The sequence below is a fragment of the Natrix helvetica genome (assembly GCF_964273705.1).
Source record: "Natrix helvetica genome assembly, chromosome: 6".
Taxonomy (NCBI): domain Eukaryota; kingdom Metazoa; phylum Chordata; class Lepidosauria; order Squamata; family Natricidae; genus Natrix; species Natrix helvetica.
Window position 1 is genome coordinate 15,749,187 of NC_138553.1, and position 21,591 is coordinate 15,770,777.

General features: G+C 38.9%; 1 protein-coding gene across 3 annotated transcripts in view; it reads left to right on the forward strand.

The window, feature by feature from the left end:
• Window positions 1-4,158: 4,158 nt before the first annotated feature.
• KDM5A (lysine demethylase 5A) overlaps window positions 4,159-21,591 on the forward strand; it is a 53,254-nt gene continuing 35,821 nt past the window's right edge. Inside the window, exons 1-11 of one of the 3 annotated variants that reach the window (XM_081957274.1) lie at window positions 4,160-4,717; window positions 7,419-7,496; window positions 8,705-8,827; window positions 9,995-10,165; window positions 10,918-11,052; window positions 13,879-13,984; window positions 16,272-16,360; window positions 17,272-17,430; window positions 18,789-18,908; window positions 19,958-20,116; window positions 20,868-21,049. In XM_081957274.1, coding sequence (XP_081813400.1) covers window positions 4,541-4,717; window positions 7,419-7,496; window positions 8,705-8,827; window positions 9,995-10,165; window positions 10,918-11,052; window positions 13,879-13,984; window positions 16,272-16,360; window positions 17,272-17,430; window positions 18,789-18,908; window positions 19,958-20,116; window positions 20,868-21,049 — 1,499 coding nt within the window. In that variant the 5' untranslated portion in view covers window positions 4,160-4,540. Of the gene's footprint in view, window positions 4,718-5,158; window positions 5,177-7,418; window positions 7,497-8,704; window positions 8,828-9,994; window positions 10,166-10,917; window positions 11,053-13,878; window positions 13,985-16,271; window positions 16,361-17,271; window positions 17,431-18,788; window positions 18,909-19,957; window positions 20,117-20,867; window positions 21,050-21,591 lie in introns of those variants that run through there. The other 2 variants (XM_081957276.1, XM_081957275.1) reach the window with 2 other exon arrangements.

Genomic DNA, 21,591 nt, shown 5'->3' on the forward strand with positions numbered 1-21,591 from the left:
AGAGTAATTAGGGTCGATGCAAATGTGAAGGCTTTCCTTGCATCATTTTGGTAACGGGATGAAAGACCTAAACAGGTTGATGAAAGGAAAGCATGGTTAGTTTTAAACAGTTACCAAGGCTAGAGCATTAGGTCTCCTTAAGGCTGCCTGGCATTTTCATTCTTCTCCTAGTAAATAATCCGTGTGTCACTTCCAGAAAAAGACCCTTATTCGCTTTGTTGCACTAACAAAAAGCTTGTGGCATAATATCATCTAAAAATAAGCAACACTAGACAGCCCACAAATTGCCTTTTATACTGTGATTTGGGAGCACTAAATAGGATAGAATTTAATTTTGAATTTACATGCAGAAGTTAAAGCTTTCCTCGGGCAGGATCAGATTAAAACCTTTTTAAAATACTACATTATGGGATATATTGTGCTATTTTAATGTTAGTAGTTATCATAGTTTATTTTCATGTGGGAATCCCTTGAAGATTATAATTTATATTTATATAATTACAAGCATTTCCAGGACTCCACCAAAACATAATCGAGAAGTAATATGTACCAGTTCATGAGTTTGACAAATTTAGTATAGTTTAACCCGTTTGATTAAAAATAGAGATTAACAACCACTGGGCAAGGCATGTGCTTAATATGATATTTTATAAGTTGTGTAACCATCTTTGAACACATTAACCATTATTGGTCCTAAACAGGTTTGGCAAATTGGCAACAGGTTAAGTAGTCAAGGTTAATTGTAACTTTAAAGATTTTTAGCAATTGGGTTAGTAGCATTACTTGTCCTATAAGGCAGAACAATTCTGTATATTTATTGGAAAAAGTCTAGACAGATTTTATTCCATATTTTTTACCTGCATTTAGATTTTGTAATTGACATTTTATTACTTCTACTTTTGGATATTGTAATATTACTATTTTTCTGCTAATTGTTCAGTAAGTAATGTTGGAACGTAGTTTATAAATCCTGAAATAAATTTCAATAGCTATGTAGAAAAGATTTTTATTTCATTGCCCCAGTGGTGGGTTGCTAACTGGTTTACTACTGGTTCGCTGGTGCTTGTGCATGTGCTTAGGGTGGGTGAGCAGAGCTTCCTGCCACCACCATTACTGGTTTGGCTGAACCAGGCCGAACCAGGAGCAACCCACCTCTGCATTGCCCAAAGCAAAATTGTAGTACTATAGAATGAACTTTTCCTGGAAGGGATACCAGCTTCCAGAACCAAGGGCATGATTTCTGACAATTTAGGTATTAATTTAGCCCCAGCTCTTCTTAGTAGGAAAAAGTGTAATAATAAATGGAACAATCAGCTGCTTGAAAATCTCCTTTATTTTTGTTTAAGAAATGAAAGTCATTGCAACATCCCATCTTTGTTTGAAGCTAAGAAAAATGGTAGGAAATTTTAGGCTTTGTTTCACAGATTTAGAGATTACTCCAGGAAAGCACCTAAAAGTGTTTTACATTATTTGAAACACTAGTATCCCTTCCAGATTTTAAGGCACTCAACATAAGAAAGAATTTGCCATGTCTCCCTCACTCAAAGAATCCTTTTCAGGATAGAAATGAATTGAAATATCCTTTGAATGAAGTTCAGCTCCTTCATGGACCCAGCTATACGGATTTGGGGGCAACGATACAGGTTTAAGGTTTATTTGTATTTATATGCCGCCCTTCTCCAAAGGACTCAGGGCGGCATACAACATTAAAAACACACATCACAAAAGTTAAAAAAAGATTAAACCCAATTCCAAAAAGACCAAACCGATTTTTTTTTAAAAAAAAGAAACAGTACATTTAAAATAAATTAACATTAACAGGCCAGGCCGGCTTGCTGGAAAAGCCAACTTTTTAGGGCACGTTGGAAGGACCGGAGGTCAGGGATTATGAGGAGCTCCGGGGGCAGCTCATTCCATACAATGGTTTGCTGTTGCTTCTGTTGTTTTCTGTTGTTTTCCTTCCTTGATTAGCCTGCAGTCCTGGTGGTCTTCCAACTAAGTGCTGACCAAAATCTTTTGCTCACTTGCAAGTCAGTGGCATGTTTTTTTTTCTTGTGTCTGCACAATGTTCTCTTGCCATGAGTAGAGAAAAGTAATCCTCAGTTGTCTTAAGGTTACAAGGTAGTAACATTTACCCTTTATTCCAACACACTTGGGGATGTCCAAGAGGTGTATACAATCATCCATGACCTTGAAGAGCTGTCAGGTGACTGGCAGTGACTTGGAACAGAAGCAGGATAGAGATCAGTTAACAGGGGCACCAATTTCACGCTAGTGTGGTTTTCTGCTATTTAAGATGCAGCAGGTAAATAGTATTGTCACTACAGCAACCGTATTTTATTGGAAAAAAACATAGCACAAATCTGAAGTGTGCACAAAAATATAAATAATAAAGGGCAAATTGGAAAGGGGTTCATAAGATTAATCCCCCCCCCTGGGTTTAGAAAGGAAAACCCAAAAGCAAAACCTAGACAACTATATTTTACAAATCTGTACTCTATTGTGAAATAAAGGATGGCCATTTTTAATGAATGTCATTTAGAATAGAATATAATTTTTTATTGACCAAGTGTGATTGAACACACAAGAAATTGTCTTTGGTGCATATATTCTCAGTATACATAAAGAAAAATAAAATAGAATACATTCATCAAGAATCATAAGATACAACACTTAGTGATAGCCATAGGTTACTAATAAGCAATCAGATCATACTTGGGAACAAATAAAACAATATAAATTGTAAAGATACAAGCAACATGGTTATAGTCATCAGTGGAAAGAGATAGGTACTAGGAAGGAAGAGAAGAATAATAGTAATTCAGTCTTAGTAGATAATTTGACTGTTGTGGGAATTAGTTGTTTAGCAGAGTGATGGCATTTGGGGGAAAACTGTTCTTGTGTCTAGTTGTCTTGGTGTGCAGCGCTCTATAGCATCGTTTTGAGGGTAGAAGTTGAAACAATTTATGTCCAGATTGTGAGGGCTCTATTGTTATTTTCACAGGCCTCTTTTTGATTTGTGCAGTGTACAGGTCCTCAATGGATGGCAGGTTGGTTGCATCGTTTGTCGTTTATCATACGACTCTTGTAACTACAACTGAAAGGCAGATGAAGGCCCAGGCCTGGCCCTACTTAGCTTTTTTGAGCCAAAAGAAAACAGGTGAGCCACAGAAACCTCATTTTTTTTCAGGAAAAGAGAGGAAAACAAAAGTTTTCCTTTTACACGGTTCTTTAAAGAGTTTAGCTTATTTATATCTACATATCCATTTATTTGTGCCATTTGTTCATGTGTCCATGTCTATACTGATACTTGTTTCCTTGTACTTGTTGACAAATAAATAAAGTAACCATTTCCAAGAGACAATTAACCAATTATCTTGCACGAATATTCTCTTCAGCCGCGAAGTTGTTTTATGGCATGAAGTTGAGGGAATGCTAATTAGTTTTGCAAAAAAAAAGGAAGAAAAAAACACCACCCTCGTCTCAAAGCAGATCTCCCGAGGAAGTTCGTTGAGGGACTGCAGGGGGGGGCGGCGCGCTGAGGTGGCCGTGTTTTTTATGGGGGGTGGGGAGTGGGGGGAGAAGGGGCGGACGGTTACTGTGGAGACACGGAGGGCGGGGCCTATGGGGAGTTCGGTACTTTTCTTGGCTCGTGGGACTCGTTAAGTGGGCGGAGTCCGGGTTTCTCTTTGTCGGCCGGACGCGAGAGGAATGCGAAGCTTAACTGACGAGAAAGTCTTGTGAGAGAGAGGAGCGCTCGCGCCCTGCCAAAGATTACACGGAAAGGGGCGGAGCACAATCTCTTCACACAGAGCCCGAAAAGTGTGGGGGGAGGAGAGAGAAACGAGCTTTCGGCACCGGAAGTTCTTGTGGTAGAACGACTCCGCCGAAAGAAAGACCTGCGCGCGCATGCATACATAATCTTTTTCCCCCCCTTCCCACACACCCCCTCGCTCGCTCGCTCGCTCAGCGCCCTCGAGCTTCGTCAGATGAGGCGCTAAAGCGGACAACGCCGAGCGAGAGAAGCGCTTCAGACCCAGAGAGCGGTTCAAAAACAACAACAGAGCCGGGACTACATATATATGTATATGTCTGTCTTATATTTTAAAACAAGATCAGCGGAAGGATATGATTTAGTCGCTTCCGCGAGAAAGGGGATTTAACTGAGGCGCGTCACTTCCGCTGAGCCTCTCAAGAAGGGGAGGAAAAGGAAAAGGAGGAAAAAAAACATACACACACGCAAAGCAGCACCAATCCTTGCGGGGGGGGGGCGAACAAAAACAAACGGGGGGGGGAAGGAGAGGAGAGGCCTGGACCGGCTTGAGGAAGCCGCGGCCTCGCTTTGGAAGGACTCCGCTGCTCGTCGGCCGGGATCGCCTTTGCTCCTCGCTGGGTACCGGGATGTCCCTCCGCCCTCCGGTCCATCTTTGAGCGGTTTCGCCTTTTCTTTCCCTCTCCTCCGCTCCCCGCCAGCTGAGCTTCTTCTAGCCCGGGCTCCTGAGGCGGCGGCGGCGGCGGCAGGGACGACGGCGGCGCCGCCATGTCGGGGGACGACGACGGCCTGGATGGGCCGCACTACGTGGCGGAATTCGTGCCTCCGCCCGAGTGCCCCGTCTTCGAGCCCAGCTGGGAGGAGTTCAGCAACCCCCTCGGCTTCATCGGCCGCATCCGACCCTTGGCGGAGAAAACGGGCATCTGCAAGATCAGGCCGCCTAAGGTACCCGCCGGGCCTCCGGGGAAGGGGATGGAGAGGTCTCGGGGTTGTCCGTCGTCTTCACTCTTTTGAAGAAGTTGCTTCTCTTTTCTCCCCCCTCTTCAAAGGCCGCCCGCCGACTCCCCCCTTTGATTCGGATGGGGTTGAGGGAAAGGTGGCGAAGGGAGCCCTTTGGTTTTCGGACTTTTTCCGAAAGGTCTTTGATCTTTTTTTGCAGCAATGGCGTCTCTGTCACGATGGGCCGACGCCGAATTAGGGGAGGGAAAAACAACAACAACCACCCCTCTGTTGATTCGGGGTTAACTTTGCTTAACAGCCCCGCTATATAATAAAGCCTCCTTTGAAACGTTTTTTGGGGGGAAAGCGAGAACGAAGTGGGAACCGTTTAGGTTCAACTAGGCAGGCGAAGAAGGCTAAATTCTGGCTCCCGGGGAAGGAGAAAGAGAGAGAGAGCTCCTAATGGTGTGTTGTTTAAAATACCGTCTCTTGTGATCGAGTCTGGCCAGATGGCTTAAATTTATCGGGAGGAAGGGGGGGATTTTGAGTTGCAGTCGGTGTCGCTCTCTTGAAGTGGGATTGGGTGAGCTAAATTCTGTCAATAACAGGGTAGAAAGCTCTGGCTTTTAAACTGTATCCTGGCCTCCATGAAAAAACCCGCATTTGTCTCTTGTGTCGGTCTGGGTTCTCCATGAAAATAATTTTGCTTTGTATCTCTTTGTCTAGAACTACATAGTCCCTATTGTACTGTATGGTGTACAGCCCCAGTAGCCTGCTGCCTCTGTCTCTCTACTGGTTTTCTTGGTTGTAAATATTTTAAAAACACTCTGATTCTTTCTCTGCTCTATGTTTTGTGTTAATTTGAAGAAAATCTCCTTAAAAGAGATTAGAATGCATAGTCCTGAATAACTCTTTTCTAGTTCCCGATAGACACTCCCCTTCATCACCCAAGGTCAGTCTAGATCAAGGCTTCCATCTTTGCTCCCTTTTCTGTGCAGTAGCAGTTTTATTCACCTGGCTCTTTTTAACTCCAAAGCGATGTAATCAGCCTGAGATTCAGCTCCTTTTCCCCTCTTTTCTGCCTTCTCTCCAAGAATCCAAAGGGTAATGGGGAAAACAATTATAAGTCATATCGCTTCCCAGCTTTTTTGTCACTTAATTATTAAGATTTGTCATAACCAGGAATTTAATTGATGCTGATGGAGGAGTTTTAGGCTTCAATTTGCAAATCAGATTGCTTTTCAAGTATAAAAAGATATTTAACATAGATCAGCTACAATAACAAGTAAAAGAATTCTTTGGAATGAGGTCTAAGCCTTGTAAGTTCTGTAAGTGCAGGAAAAAACAGCCATTACATCTCTATCGCTGGTGGTTTTTTTTTCATTAGCTTTGTGTTCAAAGCTATGGAAGTCATGTATTTGGCCTTGTGACATATTACGCTTAAAGAATGCTTATATTTGTATCATGTCAAGTAACATCAGATTAAAATATCTGTTGGAACAAACAATCATTCCCAGTCTTCTTCAGTTTAAATGTCTCATTTTAACTTATTTAACACCTGCATAATGAATAGGTTACATTGTCAAAAATGTACAGCTTAAAAAGTAATAACTAGTGATGAATAACAGATGTTCTGATTCATATTAGTAAGCGTTTAAAATAAACTGTCATTCTATATTCCAGTATAGCCGGCTGCATTCTAACTCATTGCATAATTACAAATACATTTAGTTGGAGAGAAATACTATGCTTTAAAAAAAATCATGAAAAGTAGCAATCACTTCTTTAGTTGTATGAGAGAAAGGGGAGGGTTACAAAGACATGAGCAGCTGCTGAATGATGTGCCATTTTTAGAGTATTTATAGATTTGTAATTTGGGTCAACATTTGTAACACTTTTTTGATTAGGGACATGCAAACAATTCAATGCACTGATTGTTCTGTGTATGGAATGGGCAAATTTGCAAAGTTCAGGTATGGAGAGAGATACATGTTCATATCTCTCTCTCTCTCTCTCTCTCTCTCTCTCTCTCTCTCTCTCTATCTATCTATCTATCTATCTATCTAGACATGAACCTGAAAAACATTTTCTGGGGGACAGGTGTTCCAGGATGGAAAACAGGAAGTCAAACATTTTTGATTGAATAAGGCAGCAGCAAAGGAAGGCACTGGGGAAATGGGAAATGGGCAGATTAGCCAGTGGAGTGTGCCATGCTTGAAGTGTGGTGTATTGGTACACTGGTTATGTGGAAGAGGAGTTGGAGAGGCTAAAATACACTACCCTTGTTCTACTTATCATGGAAAATTGCTCTGAAATTTCTCTCCATCAAAATACAGAACAATACAGATACTTTATTTTAGGCCAAACTGTATCATACTCAAAACAATCAAGTTTAAAGTTCAAGAAAGTCAGATTCTAAATTGCAACATAGTGAATCCTAGTTTTGTTATAATAATTTTGTATTCTTTTCTGTGTAGTATTAATCTACTGTATATGAATTCTGGAGTTGCTAGGATTAGGGCATATACAATAGATTGTATGAAAACTTACTCATTTTATAATACTCTTTCTACCTGAAATATTTTCAGCTTTTCATGGAATGCTTGTAAATCATTCAAAAGTTAAAAAAAAAGAATATATAAGTCGTGTTTGTTGTTTTATTGAAGGCTTGTTTTTTAAATGTGGCTTTCCTTGTTTACCCATTTAGGATTGGCAGCCTCCTTTTGCATGTGATGTGCAAAACTTTCGTTTTACTCCACGGGTGCAGCGCTTGAATGAACTGGAGGTAAGTTTCTAGTCATCAGTATTGGACTACTTAGAATTTTTTGGTGAGATGGTTTGATGAATGACCTGAAAAGTCCACACAGTTTCTTATGTTGTATTGATATAATTATATAAAATAAACTATGCCACTATTTATGAGTAAATTTTGTTTTATAAGTACACATATTAAATAACTTTCTGATGCTCCAGTAAAAATGGCAGTTTACTAGAACTAATTTCTATCTGGGTTCTTTTGTCAGTGCCAGTGGCTCTCTTGGACACTCATTATGGCAGGAGGAAAGCATAAAAGTATTCATTATTTAACCATTATTGCATACTTGGTAGTTCTACTTTGCAGCCCTTCATAGGTTAAAATATAACACAAGGGCCTGGTTATGATCTTTTATACTGCAGGGGGAATCTACAGGAATATATTAACCTAAAGTAGTTGAGGTAATGTAGCTAATTAGTGTATCTTATCTCTTCTGCATTATGCAGTAGAGAGCGCAAGAGGGAAGAGCTGATCAGCACTCATGTTTCATGGATTTTGATAGAACTTAATATTGGTAATGACTAATTCCATAGTAATGAGTATCTATGGAAGATGAAGCTGGTTCAGGCTTGATATTAAAATATAGTTTAAGATTGAGAGGTTATAGTGTACTATTTTGCTCTTCTTCCAATCTTGCCAGTATTTGCTTTTATCTTTATCTTGTTTTATTTGAGCTCAATAAACAGGGATTTATTATAACTATGACTTGTTTTAAACAAGTGATCTTTAAGGTAGAGTTCTAGCTAATCATTATTAGGATTAATCACAGCTTTTATTTCAGACCATTTGAATAATTTCCCTTAATCTCCCCCCTCGCCCAGGCAAGAGGAAGCAACAACTTTTGCCAAAAGTCTCCTAAAATTTATTTAGGAGGAACCTGAAGTATGGAGAATGTTATACAATTTTTGGTATACCTGGATACACCTGTCTGTTTCCATATTTCTTTAATGATTTCCCCTGGTTTTTTCCGCCTTCACTAGTGTGGAATGTATTCATTTATCATTTTAAGACACACACACACACCCCTCACAGAATTCATAGCAACTCTACAAGTATGATATTTAACAGTTTCTCTGAAACAGCTGAAATGGCCTCTTCTGTTATTCCCATTTGCTTTTGTAGACAGAGAACTTTATACATCAAATTTGTATGATACCTTTTGTTTGTTTGATTATTAGGCAATGACTAGAGTGAAGTTGGATTTCTTAGATCAACTAGCAAAATTCTGGGAACTTCAAGGGTCTACACTGAAAATTCCAGTAGTAGAAAGAAAAATATTAGATCTTTATTCACTGAGCAAGGTAAGTGGGGAATCTGTAGTGGTTTGGTAGGCAAATGATAGATATCTGAACTAGCTTTTCCACTGTAAATGATGCACAATTCTTTTGTAAAGGAAGTGTTCATATTATGGCCAAGATAGTCTATAACACACACCAGTGCATTCTTGTAATCAGAACTGCATTATTTTCTATCTAAGGCAGCAAGAATTTTTTGTGCATGTAATATTCTGTATCAGCAAGCTATAAAACATTGTTTTAATCTTTAAATCATTACATAATATATTTCAAGAAGTCTTCAAATAAATGATACACCGGTGTAATTCATTTGAGAAATTAAGGAATGACTGGATGGGAAGAGTAAGAGATATGTTCAGATTTTTGAGAAGTCATTTTTGTTCGTTTACTATAAAATCAATATAATCGAAAACTTCCCAAAATAATTAACTTCTTTAGGATTCTTTTTAAAAGTGTTAAATGTGCATTATAGTGCAATAGTCAGCCTAAGTTAATTAGTACAGTTTATTCTTGATCAAATCTTTGTCCAAGATTCTCCTAAAGCAACATTTCACCTTTCTGCTCCTATAAAGGTCTATTCTTTTCCTGGTACATGATACATTGTTACTTTATTGTTACTGTTGCACCTTCTACTTGTTTAAAACAGTTTTAGCAAAATGAAAATAAATCCTCTATTTTAAAATTAGTTTCTTTGTAATAGCTATGTTTTCACTCTTTCAAGGTCTGTCCTTCACAAACATTTGGTTGTTTAAACCAGAAAGAGTGAGTGGAAGAGAACAACACCTCCCCCCTCCCCCTTATTTTTTGCCTAATAATGATGACAAACATAATATTGAAAGATCTATATACATGCTCTACTTTGCTGCTTTAGGGCTCTTGATATAAACTTCCATAACAATTCCAGGTTTTCTGAATTAGATAATTGCAAGTTAAATTAATGTGTTTCAGAACATGACTAATCAAACTGAATGTTTCAGACTCTTGTGTGGTTAAATGGCAGATGTGCAAACTGCTTAGCTAGTTATTTGCATATGTAGATAAGAAAAACTTTGGAGGAAGAAAATGTCTAGGTTGCCTAAATAATGTTGTAGTTTTATTTCGCAGATGCTTTCTTTGTATCCGATCTTGATCTGTAGAAATCTGCAGCCACATTGTTTTTAATTTTTGTTTTAGATTGTTGCCAGCAAAGGAGGATTTGAAATGGTCACTAAAGAGAAGAAATGGTCTAAAGTGGCAAGCCGGTTGGGTTATTTGCCAGGAAAAGCAACAGGTTCACTGTTGAAGTCACACTACGAACGGATCTTATACCCTTATGAACTTTTCCAGTCTGGTGTTAGCCTTATGGTGAGAGCATTTTATTTGCAAGAAATCAAATTATCTTTTTTTTAGTGTCCTTGTCTTACAGTAGTTCATTTAGTGACCGTTCAAAGTTACAGTGGCATTGAAAAGTGACATGACTGTTTTTCACACAACCATTGTAGCATCCCCATGTTCATGTGATCCAAATCCCAGATACTTGGCAACTGACTCATATTTATGATGGTCACAGTCATATGATCACCTTTCATAATCCTCCGACAAGCAAAGTCAACGGGAAGCCAGATTCATTTCACAACTGTATTACTAAGTTAACAACTGCAGCGATTCACTCAACTGTGGCAAGAAAGGTTGTAAAATGAGGCAAAACTCACTTAGCAAATTACTCATTAGCAACAGAAATGTTGGGCTCAATTGTGGTCATAAGTCAAGGACTACTTGTACTAGGTTGACATGTCTAATGTGCATTTACCTTACTTAAAATGTCTTCTTAATGAGAGTCATATTATTTGGGGTTTTTGGTCTCTTTGTATCACTTTAGCTAGATAAGATGAGAACACTGAAAGTCTGAAAGTCAAACTCAAAATGTTTTTTTGGGGGGGCTAAATAAAAACATTTGGAAAATCTGCTAATTTTATTTGGGTGAATCTGTCCTAATGACATATATAATGTGTCACTATTGGGAGGCCTTTTTCTCCCAGTAGCTATGTACAGTTTGAAACGAGACTGACATCCCAGATCCAATCAATCTATTGTCCTTTTGTGTTGTGGTTCTGTAGGGCATCCAAAAGCCAAACTTGGATCTTAAAGAAAAAGTGGAAGTTGAGGAAGTTGCTGTTGATGCTCAGTCTCCTCCAAAACAGGGTGCAAGAATGAATGTTGTGCTGAAAAGAACCAGACGTGTGAAGTCCCAGGTATTCAGGCTATTGGCCACCGTAGATAGACTGCCTTTAAATTCAGTGCAGTGCAGAAGCATTAAAAATGCAGTGGCTTTTATCTGGTCGTAAGATTTGTGCAAGGAGACCACAGTGAGACTTTTTAAAGTGTTAGATAAAAATGCAGTATAATCTAATAGTTCTTTGGTTGATAAACCTATTTAAAAAACATATTTTATTTGTGATAGCTGTTGAACTTTGCATGAGCATCATCTGGTATAGCATGTGGTTCAAACTACAAACTGGAAAGTTTGATTTTCTCCTTTAAAATAAACTGTCTTAGAGGGCTTAGGCAAGCTAACATCTCAAACCTAGCCCAAACATGCTGTGCTTTGATATAAACTATGAGGTGGTCTACCTTATAACAATGTGTTTATTGAATGTCATCAAAACATTTAGTACAACATACACAACTATTATTTCTAAGTTTGCTATATATGTTAATCTGTGTATACACAAACTATGTGTGCGTGTGTATGTGTGTATGTGTATGTATGCTTTAGCAATAAATAAAAGATAAGGAGTTTTGGCTTCTACTCAGACTATTTAGACGGTTCAAATTTTTAGTGTGAGGAGTAATAAAACATTTTACGAATATGTGGTTGCCAATTAAATTTGGAAAATGCTTGCAGCAAGGAGTGTTTTCTAGACAGTGTCTGGCTCTTCTATATAATTTCCCCAGTCTTTAGTAAAATAACTATTTTCTCCCATGTGAGTTAGGAGACTTTTCATCAGAATTATGTACTACCAATAATTATTTAAATTCTATTCTGTTTGACTCAAAGAAGCCCAAGAGAAAAGTTGTGTGCAGCTTTGGCCACCAGGTCCCTTCCCTACAATTCTTAAAACAAAAAAACTGATGTGCAGCTGAGTTACTCAAACACAATTGTATGTGTAGGAACAATAGAAGGATCAGACAGGAAGGCAATAAAGCAAACCACAAACTATGAACTTTATGCTTTAAGAATTCTACATTTATTGGCAATATTTCATTCAATTTTCTAAAAAAATCTGATTTTGATGTTTGATGTATTTTTTCCCTTGTTTATTTCCTTGGGAAGGGCAAAACTCTTTCATTATAGGTCTGTTTACTTCCTATCCAATTCTCAAGGTTCATCTTGTTTTGCAGCTGTTTTTGGAATTGGATATTTAAATTAGTAGACAATTCCCATTGGCATACTTTTGTAGATTAGAGTGGTTTTCCCCAGATTCTGCTGAAGTTTTCCTTTGAGGTTAAAGTTAAAAAATACATGTTAAAAAATCTTTTCAATTCTTTAAATCTGGATTTTATAATGCGTTTTTTTTTTTAGAAATGTCCTTTAAAGCTGTGTGCCCTTTAAATGTGTTGGTTTAAGGTGGAAAGAGATCATTTTCATTCTAGCATTTGAATGGCCATTTTTCCCAAATTGGAAAATTGTATGAAATATCCACAATAATTTCAGTTGTATTTATGTAGATTTAATAGTAAAATGTTCATAGTTTTAAGGGACATTGGCCCTTGTACCTTTTACAGACCATTCAAACAAGCAGCCAAAATAAGCATCAGTAACCCCATCTCCTACTGTGAAGATTACAATTAAAATATCAGGATACTTCCCCAGTAATCTTTGTTCCATTTTTTTCATCTCCTCCTTAAAACACAGTTGCTGTCACTAATTAGCTTTAATTGGGATTGTTGTAGAACAGAGGTAGTCAGGTTGTGACCTTGCTATCATCAGTTAAAATGGAATTGTGTAGATAGAAAACTTGGAGAGGCCGTCCTTGCCACAAAAAAATGATCTAGTTACAAGCTCTTTTGTTATATTTCATGTGATTTGAATATTCAAAACAAAGTTAAACAATTAAATGTTTTCAGAAATACTTGGCTTATGGAATGGATAGAATTATAACATCATTTCAAAATGTTAAGAACCAGGCAAATAATTCTGTCTTATGTTTCAGAATTTCTCTGTGTAATATCTGGATGTGAAATTTGTAGTTCCTAATAGAATTCTTCCTATGCTTTGAATCAAAACAGGTTTTGAATCTTTTTCTTTTAAATAGTTACTAATTTTAAAAAATCAGACAAGGTGAAATGAAATCATTTTAATCTGATTTTTCTGAGTCTCACTTTCTATTGTCTTCCAGTACTTCACATGTTACATGATATTTTCACCAGCAGGATTTTTAGCATTGTTAAAAAAGAATATATGTTAAACATTTATTTAGGAAATCTGTTTAAAATATTTAACTTGTGCAAAAGAAAGCAGTTATTGGAAGTATAAGGCAATGTAGGTTAGAATATCTTATCAGCTAGAAGAAATAGAACAATTGATGCTTATGGGCTACAGGTAATGGTATTTTTGCTGATGAAGTATGTAATAGAATATATATGCTTTTGGGTCTAAAGCAAGTTAGTAGGATATAAATGACAGTAAATGCAATATCAAAAAATTGTATTCTTATTTGTAACATTGTCCTTTAATAAATAATAACTTTTTTCCTAACTGGTTGGGGAAAGTTCTTTTTAAAATGCATAGTAGATGGTCTCTATATATAGAAGTATGTAATTTAATTATCTTCTATTAGTAGTTTGGATGCCCTTCCAAGAAGGGTAATTTGTATCATTAGTCTGAAACATGTTGAAGATAGTGGTAGAAATTAAAGTAATGTTTTTCCTTTGAAGTGCCTTAGTAGCATTGTTCTTGAAAAAGGTATCTGTGAAAGTTGAATTTGATCCAGCTCATAACTTTTAGTCATCCAGCATAGAAAGTAATTACTTTCAGCCTAAATAGTAATGGTGAATTTATGTAATCTTGTCTTTAGGCAGAGGGAGGAGAGGTGAGTAGAAATACTGAATTGAAGAAGCTTCAGATATTTGGAGCAGGACCAAAGATGATGGGATTGACGTTGGGGACAAAGGAAAAGGAAGGTAAGATTGCAATTCAAATTTAACACTTGACTTTTTATTATTGGTAATGCAGGATTTTACCACCATTCGTCTTATTCTTAAAAACTCGTACATTTAGGGATGTGGACCCTCCCCCTCGGCTTCTTTGGATTTTCTGTGTGGAATTTTACTATAAAGCAATCAGCTTGGATGTTCCTACCTTGTTTCCCCAAAAATAAGACCTCCCGGATAATAAACCCAATTGGGCTTTTGAGCGCATGCGCTAAAATAAGCCCTCCCCTAAAATATTTAAGTGCATGGGCAGCTGGTCCCTGCCATTTCCTGGGGTGGGGAAAGGGGGGGGAACATGCCCACATGCACCTGCCATCCACACGGAACGGCCTAGCAGGGGCCGCTCCTGCAAACCCTAGCTACCGTGCCTCTTAGTGGCGGCTGCAAAAAGAGCGGCAGGTCCACTGATGCTAGGGCTGACAAGAGTGTGCCAGAAACAGACAAAACTTCCAGCTCTCTCTGGATTAGCTGATCCACAGGCGGTGGGCTGAGGTTAAGGGGTCTCCTACACCTCAAAAAAAGTAAGACTGCTCCGAAAATAAGGCCAAGTGCTTATTTCGGGCGTTAAAAGACCCAGTCTTATTTTGGGGGAAACATAGTACTCTTTACCCAAGATGCCTCTGATAAGGGGTAGCCCTTCCATTTGATTAAGTATTGGAGTTGTCTCCTGTGCCATCTCAAATCGAGCTTTATGAGTTGACAGTGTAATGTTATGAGTGGCTTGTCCCACTTGTGCTGGCAGAGGAGGCATGCTGCGAGTCCCATCAACCCAATCATTCCGGCTGGCAGGATCCAGAAGGAGGGCTTCCTCTGCTCTTGCCCTCCCCAATATGAGGTTGGCCCCAACCCTTCTATCCTTTCGTAAGGGCTCAAGATGTGGCTCTGGCAATTGACGTAGGGTCCCAAATGGGAGAACAGCACAGTGGAGGTAGTTGATCGAGTAACAACAGATCCCACCTCCCCCCCTACTCCTCCCCTCCCTCCCTACATGTCCTTAGATTTAAATGTTTGCTTTTAATTTATTTATCTTTTAATGTATATGTATAGACATGCTTTAATTACATAAGCTGTCCCTCTGGTAATACGGGCAGCCAATAAATTTTATAAAGAAATAAGTAACTAAAACGATTAAGATATTTTCAGTCTTGATACTGATAAAATATTTGGGTGCTTAGGTTCATTTAGTGTTGTAAATACTGGATATTGCACAGTTGTGTGTGTGTAATTAGTTGTCATTTCTTGGAGCAAAGGCAAAGTGAATTATTGTGAGGCTTTTAACATACCCAAATAATGTTGTGGCCTCTGATAAATTCCGTATTTTTGATTTAACAAAATAATGGGGTATCCGTTAAAATGAGCATTTACATATGCATAGAATGGCATTACATAGGCATAAAATTGTGAATCATTTTCTCCTTTTAATGACCCCATAATCCCTTGAGGGGAGGAATCTGGGGAATTGAATGGAGCTGAGTGTTTACTGGCCGGATGCCCTTCCTGTTGCCAATGCGGAGTTATATTCAGCAGATATATTCTCACTGTGCCCAGAGAGAGAAATATCCACCTCTACCTAGGATCGAACCCACAGCCTCCTGATTGTGAGGCGAGAGCTCCACCTCTAGGCCACCGCACCACTCTATAGGCATAAAATTGTGAATGAACTAGTAAATTAAGGGTTTATTGTTGGAAAAGATACATTACTGAACATTCAAGTTAACTTTAGTTGGGAAAGATTAGGTAAAAATTGTTCTCTTGGTGTAGAGTTGTGGATGCTTAGGATATTCTACTTGTGAATCTAGCAACTGCTGACCAAAAAGGACCTCTGCAATTGTGTATGTGGATTGGCTTTTCTCAATCCATTTTTGAAATACATTTCTGGGAATAGATTTGTATGCTTTGGCCTGATTTCCAGCTTTGCAATAGAAAATAGTTCTGGTTTGTGCAGTTACCCCCACATTAAATAACACAATGGAAAAAAGCCAGAGATCTATCCTACCCATATTCTTCTGACTTCCATTTTTAAAAAATATATGAATCTTGTCAAATGAAAGATATGAATCTTTGAGAAACTCTTTTAGATTCCCTTTGCAAAATGTTTTGAGAACTGCCCTTTGTTGCAGTCATGTGACTAATGAGTCTTGTGTCTATTGCTTAATATAATCAAACAATTCATCTAATATTTTGCTTCTGTTGGCTGCTGTATTGTAGATTTCTGGTTTCTTTTTGTGGTTTATGATGTATGCATTTTCTTTTTCAGATGATATTCCTCGGAGACGCAAAGGTACCAGATCTGAGGCTTTTGGTATGCAGATGAGGCAGCGGAAAGGGGCATTATCTGTGAACTTTGTAAGTTTGCTTTACAACATGTCACTCAAGCTTGCTGCTTGTCTAGAATTTGAATTTGAATTTGAATTTATTATATTTGTTAGCCGCTCCCTCTCCACAAAGGGACTCGTACAATAAATAAAAACACATATTATACAATTAAAACATTTCACGGAGGAGGTGTCAAAATCGCATAGTACAATACATAGTAATAGTCTTAATAAAATTAAAATTTAAAATACCCCAATATAAAATTACAAATTTAAAAGATTGCCAGGAGGATAAACATGGAACTATCATTGAGCCAGGCCGGCTAGTTGAAAAAGGTGGGTCTTGAGTTTTGAACGGAAGGAGCGGAGGTCGGTAGTAATCCTAATGTCGGTGGGGAGCTCATTCCAGAGGGCTGGGCCCATCGCAGAGAAGGCCCTGCTCCTGGGTGTCGCCCCCCGACACTGTTTAGCGGACGGCACCCGGAGAAGTCCCTCTCTGTGTGAGCGGATTGGTCGTAGGGATGTCTAGGCTGGAAAGATGTAGGTAAAGGAATAAGAAAATAAAATGCCTACATTTTATTAAAGTTGTTTGAAAATTAGAGAGGTAATATCTATTGCTATGTTTATGAATAGTAGTCCATTATTAAAATTTGTAGTTCAGCCTATAATTTTTGAAGTCCAATTTTTACTCATACTAAAACTCTAGTTTGTATGTATCTTTCTGTTTCTGATCTCAATAGCACCTCTCCATTTTCTGCACTTGTTTGTCTAGGAAACAATGTACAACTCCATCCCTCATTATTGTCCACTGTAGAGAACCAGATGTTTCCCATTTAAGTTTTGGAAACTGTCCTGTGGCATGAAGGATAGAAATAAGTTTATGTAACAACTGTCGGATTATATATAAGTGTCATCAGTTTACAAGAAATTTACTTTTCTCAGGTTGACTTATACGTCTGCTTGTTTTGTGGTCGGGGAAACAATGAGGATAAATTGTTGCTGTGTGATGGGTGTGATGACAGCTACCACACTTTTTGCTTAATACCGCCTTTACCTGATGTTCCAAAAGGTGACTGGAGATGTCCCAAATGTGTTGCTGAGGTACAATTTTTCTAACATATAGCATAGCACAATGCATGTATGCCCATGTACACAAGGAAATTTTTGTTAATTATGGCTAGCTAGGCTAATGTAATAAATGTAGTAATTTGGTGGATTATTTTATGCTTCTGTTAGAAGGGGCTTCTACAAAATAATTTGCAGAATGCAAAATAGTAAGTAATAAGACTTAGAGACCTTGTAGCTGGAAAAAAAAACCTTTGAGCTTAGTTTATTTCTACCGTGTTTCCCCGAAAATACAACCTGTCCCGAAACTAAACCCATGCCACATTTTTCGCGTGGGCAAAAATATAAGCCCACCCCCGAAAATAAACCCCCCCTCCGGCCAGGCAGAGCACCGCTCACTGACCTAGCGTTATTCCGAAAGCGCCAAGTCCAGGAGCCGGGGGGGGGGGAAGCGCTCATGTTGCTTGCCGCCTTCGGGATACCGTTAGGTTGGGGAGTGGCGTTCTGCCTGGCCGGGCGGCTGCTCCCTTGTGAACTGGCTCTCGAAGAGCCGGGCACAGCCTCAGCGGCGAAGCAGCCATGAGGTAATCATGCCCACGAGCAGCCGCCCGGCAAATCCCCTCTCCAGCCGGGAAGAGCGCCATTCACTGACCTAGGGGGTAATCCCTAAGGTGCCAAGCCATGTGGCGCTCTGCCCGCCCCCCAGCTCCTGCGGCTTGGCACATTCGGGATACCCCCTAGGTCAGTGCATGGAGCTCTGCCCGGCTGGAGAAGTGGGTTGCGCGAGCGCCTGTTCCGCCCGCAGCCTCACCAAGCCCTTGTGCAGCTCTCCCAGGCCACCGCCGCTGGCTGCTGCTGCTCTCCGCCGCCCGCCGCCGCCCCGCTCCGCTCCGCGCAACTTAAAAACTCGGGGCCGAGTCTTTCAGCATCGGCCGCTCTAGGAGTGCTCTCTATGGTGGGCCGGCTGCTGGAAGACTCTCTGTCCAGCCCCAAAACAATAAGCCCTCCCTGATAATAAACCCAAGGGCATATTTCGTGGGGCAAAAGAAAATAAGCCCCTGGCGTATTTTCAGGGAAACACGGTAGATTTTACTAAGGAAAACTGCAACACATGCAGCTGAATGACTGGCAGATATTTGTGTCTCTTCAAAACTCACAATTGAACTAAGTTTGTTTCTTAACTTAGTTATTCTTTCTATAATGCACTGCAGTAAATACAAGCTTCAGATTTTGAAAAACATGCCTCTCTCTTAGATATTCTAGTTGGCCCCTTAAATTCCAGCCTAGAGTTTTTTCATTTGTAGAAAGTAATTGACAACTTTCTTTTTCTCAAAACTTGGTGAGGAAAAGATTGATTGTCTTCCATAATAAATGCTACTTTGTTCTTCTCCTAGGAGTGTAGCAAACCACGGGAAGCCTTTGGATTTGAACAAGCTGTTCGAGAGTACAGCCTCCAAAGCTTTGGCGAGATGGCAGACAACTTCAAGTCGGATTATTTCAATATGCCAGTCCATGTAAGTGGGTCATTGTTAATATCTTCAGGACAGCAGGTTATATGTGTGTGTGTCCTTTTTGTACTGAGGAGTATGTAAAATTCGGCATGATGCGATCCAACTTTCTCGTAGGTAATTCCCTCAAATTCTGCAGATTGTAAAAAGTTTTATGAATAGTTTATTTGACAATTGAATATATTTTTATAACTTAAAATGCTTTTAGTTTGTCTTTTAGAGTTATATTAGTTTTATAGCAATTAGAAACGGGAAATTGAGTTTTTCAGGACAGCATGGATTCTATATTGTTAATGGCCAGGAGTATCAGAGCTCATTGGTATGGTCACGTAAAATAAAATTTGAGGTCCTGTAGTTCTCTCCAAATTGACAGATTTTTATACACTATGTAGAAAACATTTTTCTTTAAATTCCAATCAGCATTACCATAGCTTCATCAGATTTTGAATGTGACCACCTTAATAAAATTTGCCCCAGCAGAGTTCTTCCTAAGTCCTACTTAATCTATTTTATGAACTTATTGTTGGTGTTATCACGAGATTCATATCCCACCTTTATTTTGTTCAAGTTAAAACAGCATATGTAAAACTCCTTTTCCCTTCTTTTTGCCATAGCAACCACAACTTTTTGAGGTGGGTTAACATGAAAGAGAGCGAGTGGCCCAAAGTCAACCAGCCAACTTTTTTGCCTAAGGGAGAACTCACGGAATCCTAATTTGTAGCCCAGCAACTTAAACATTGTATCAAACTGTTGCTCCAATATGGATCTCTTCATTAAAGTTAAAATAACAGCACAGAATTCAATTTGCATTTTCAGCTTCACTGTGAAAAATAGCTCAAATTACAATAGGACAAATTACAATAAAATTGCCTAAAGCTCAAAAAAAATGTACTGATGTTTTCTTTACATCTTTATATCAATTATGAATACTGTCCCTGCATTAAAATGCAAACAATTTAAATGCGTGCTAAGAAAACTAACACCAGTTAAGTTATAAGTACTTGCAGACTTCGAAACCTGAGCTCTTCTTGATGGTTTTCTCTTGGGCTTTTCAGATGGTTCCTACAGAATTGGTGGAGAAGGAATTTTGGCGACTTGTGAGCAGTATTGAAGAGGATGTAATTGTGGAATATGGAGCTGATATCTCATCCAAAGATTTTGGAAGTGGCTTTCCTGTAAAGGATGGGAGGCACAAGATAATGCCAGAAGAGGAGGTATGGCCAGGATATCTAACTTCGATGTAGTTTGAATGCCAGATGGCAATATCTTAACTGGATTTAGGCTTAATGCATTTAATTTTTTTTCAATATTGAGAAGAGATAAGACATTTAATGTTTTTTCTATTATTCTGTTGGCTGTAATTGCATCTGGCATTAGCATGCTGGGATCCTATGAGAACTGAATGATGTGCCTGTCCTATATTACATAGTGCTGAGTGCTGAGCAGAATTTTCAGATCATAGATGTGGGCTTATAGGGTATTCACCTATTAGAGATAAATTCAATGTAATTAACATGCAAAGATGTTGGAAGTGGTGATTTTGCTTTGGATTCCATACTTTGGCCAACTACGTAGTGTTAGATTGATAGTGCCACTGTAAGTGGTGGAGAATAGAAAGTTCAGAGACAAGAACAGGATATAGTGTACTTACATGGCTTATTGAATGCAACTGGTCTGGAACTGGGACCCTAAACCCATAACATAGAATTTAGAACAGGGATGTCAAACTGGTGGCCCACAGACAGGATGCGTTACATGCAGGACACGCCCACCCAAGGTCCATGAAAGGAAAAAACAATCATGATAACAGCAACGTGACACGGCGAGTTTGACACCCGCGATTTAGAGTGAGGCAGTGCATTGTGGCATAGCCATGAAGTATACATGCTAAAAATATTTGTGATTTTGAGCAGCATACTGATTATTTTCTGGTTATTTCTTTTATGGACTTTGTTTTGTTGACAGGAATATGCTCTTTCTGGTTGGAATCTTAATAACATGCCAGTCCTGGACCAGTCTGTCCTTGCACACATCAATGCTGACATTTCTGGCATGAAAGTGCCTTGGCTTTATGTGGGAATGTGCTTTTCTTCTTTCTGTTGGCACATTGAAGATCACTGGAGCTATTCCATCAATTACCTGCATTGGTATGGAGTGTGTGATATGCTTCTAATAATAACAGTGATATGGATTGGCATTGTTTCTTTTTTTTTCCCAGCAAAGTGTAAATCAGTTCTTTGCATAGCATTGAAGAATAGGGATTTGCCTCAAGTGTGTGAATATAGTGTGGGAGTGGACATGTGTTCTCAAAAAACATATATGCTAGCACTTGAAAATGTATGTTGTGGAAAGATCAGTAAGCAAGGAAATTAAATTAGAAATTAAATTAGATCCACAGTTGGGGCTCCCATCTTATAACTGATTTGCAAATGTTCATATTCTTAAGTATGATTTGTGAAAATGGCTAGGAATAGTAAGGTAAAGGTTCTTCTCGTACACATAAATGCTAGTCGTTCCTGACTCTAGGGGGCGGTGCTCATCTCCGTTTCAAAGCCAAACAGCCAAAGACGTCACTGTGGTCATGTGGCCGGCATGGCTAAATGCCAAAGGTGCACGGAACGCTGTTACCTTCCCACCAAAGGTGGTCCCTATTTTTCTACTTGCATTTTTACATGCTTTCGAACTGCTA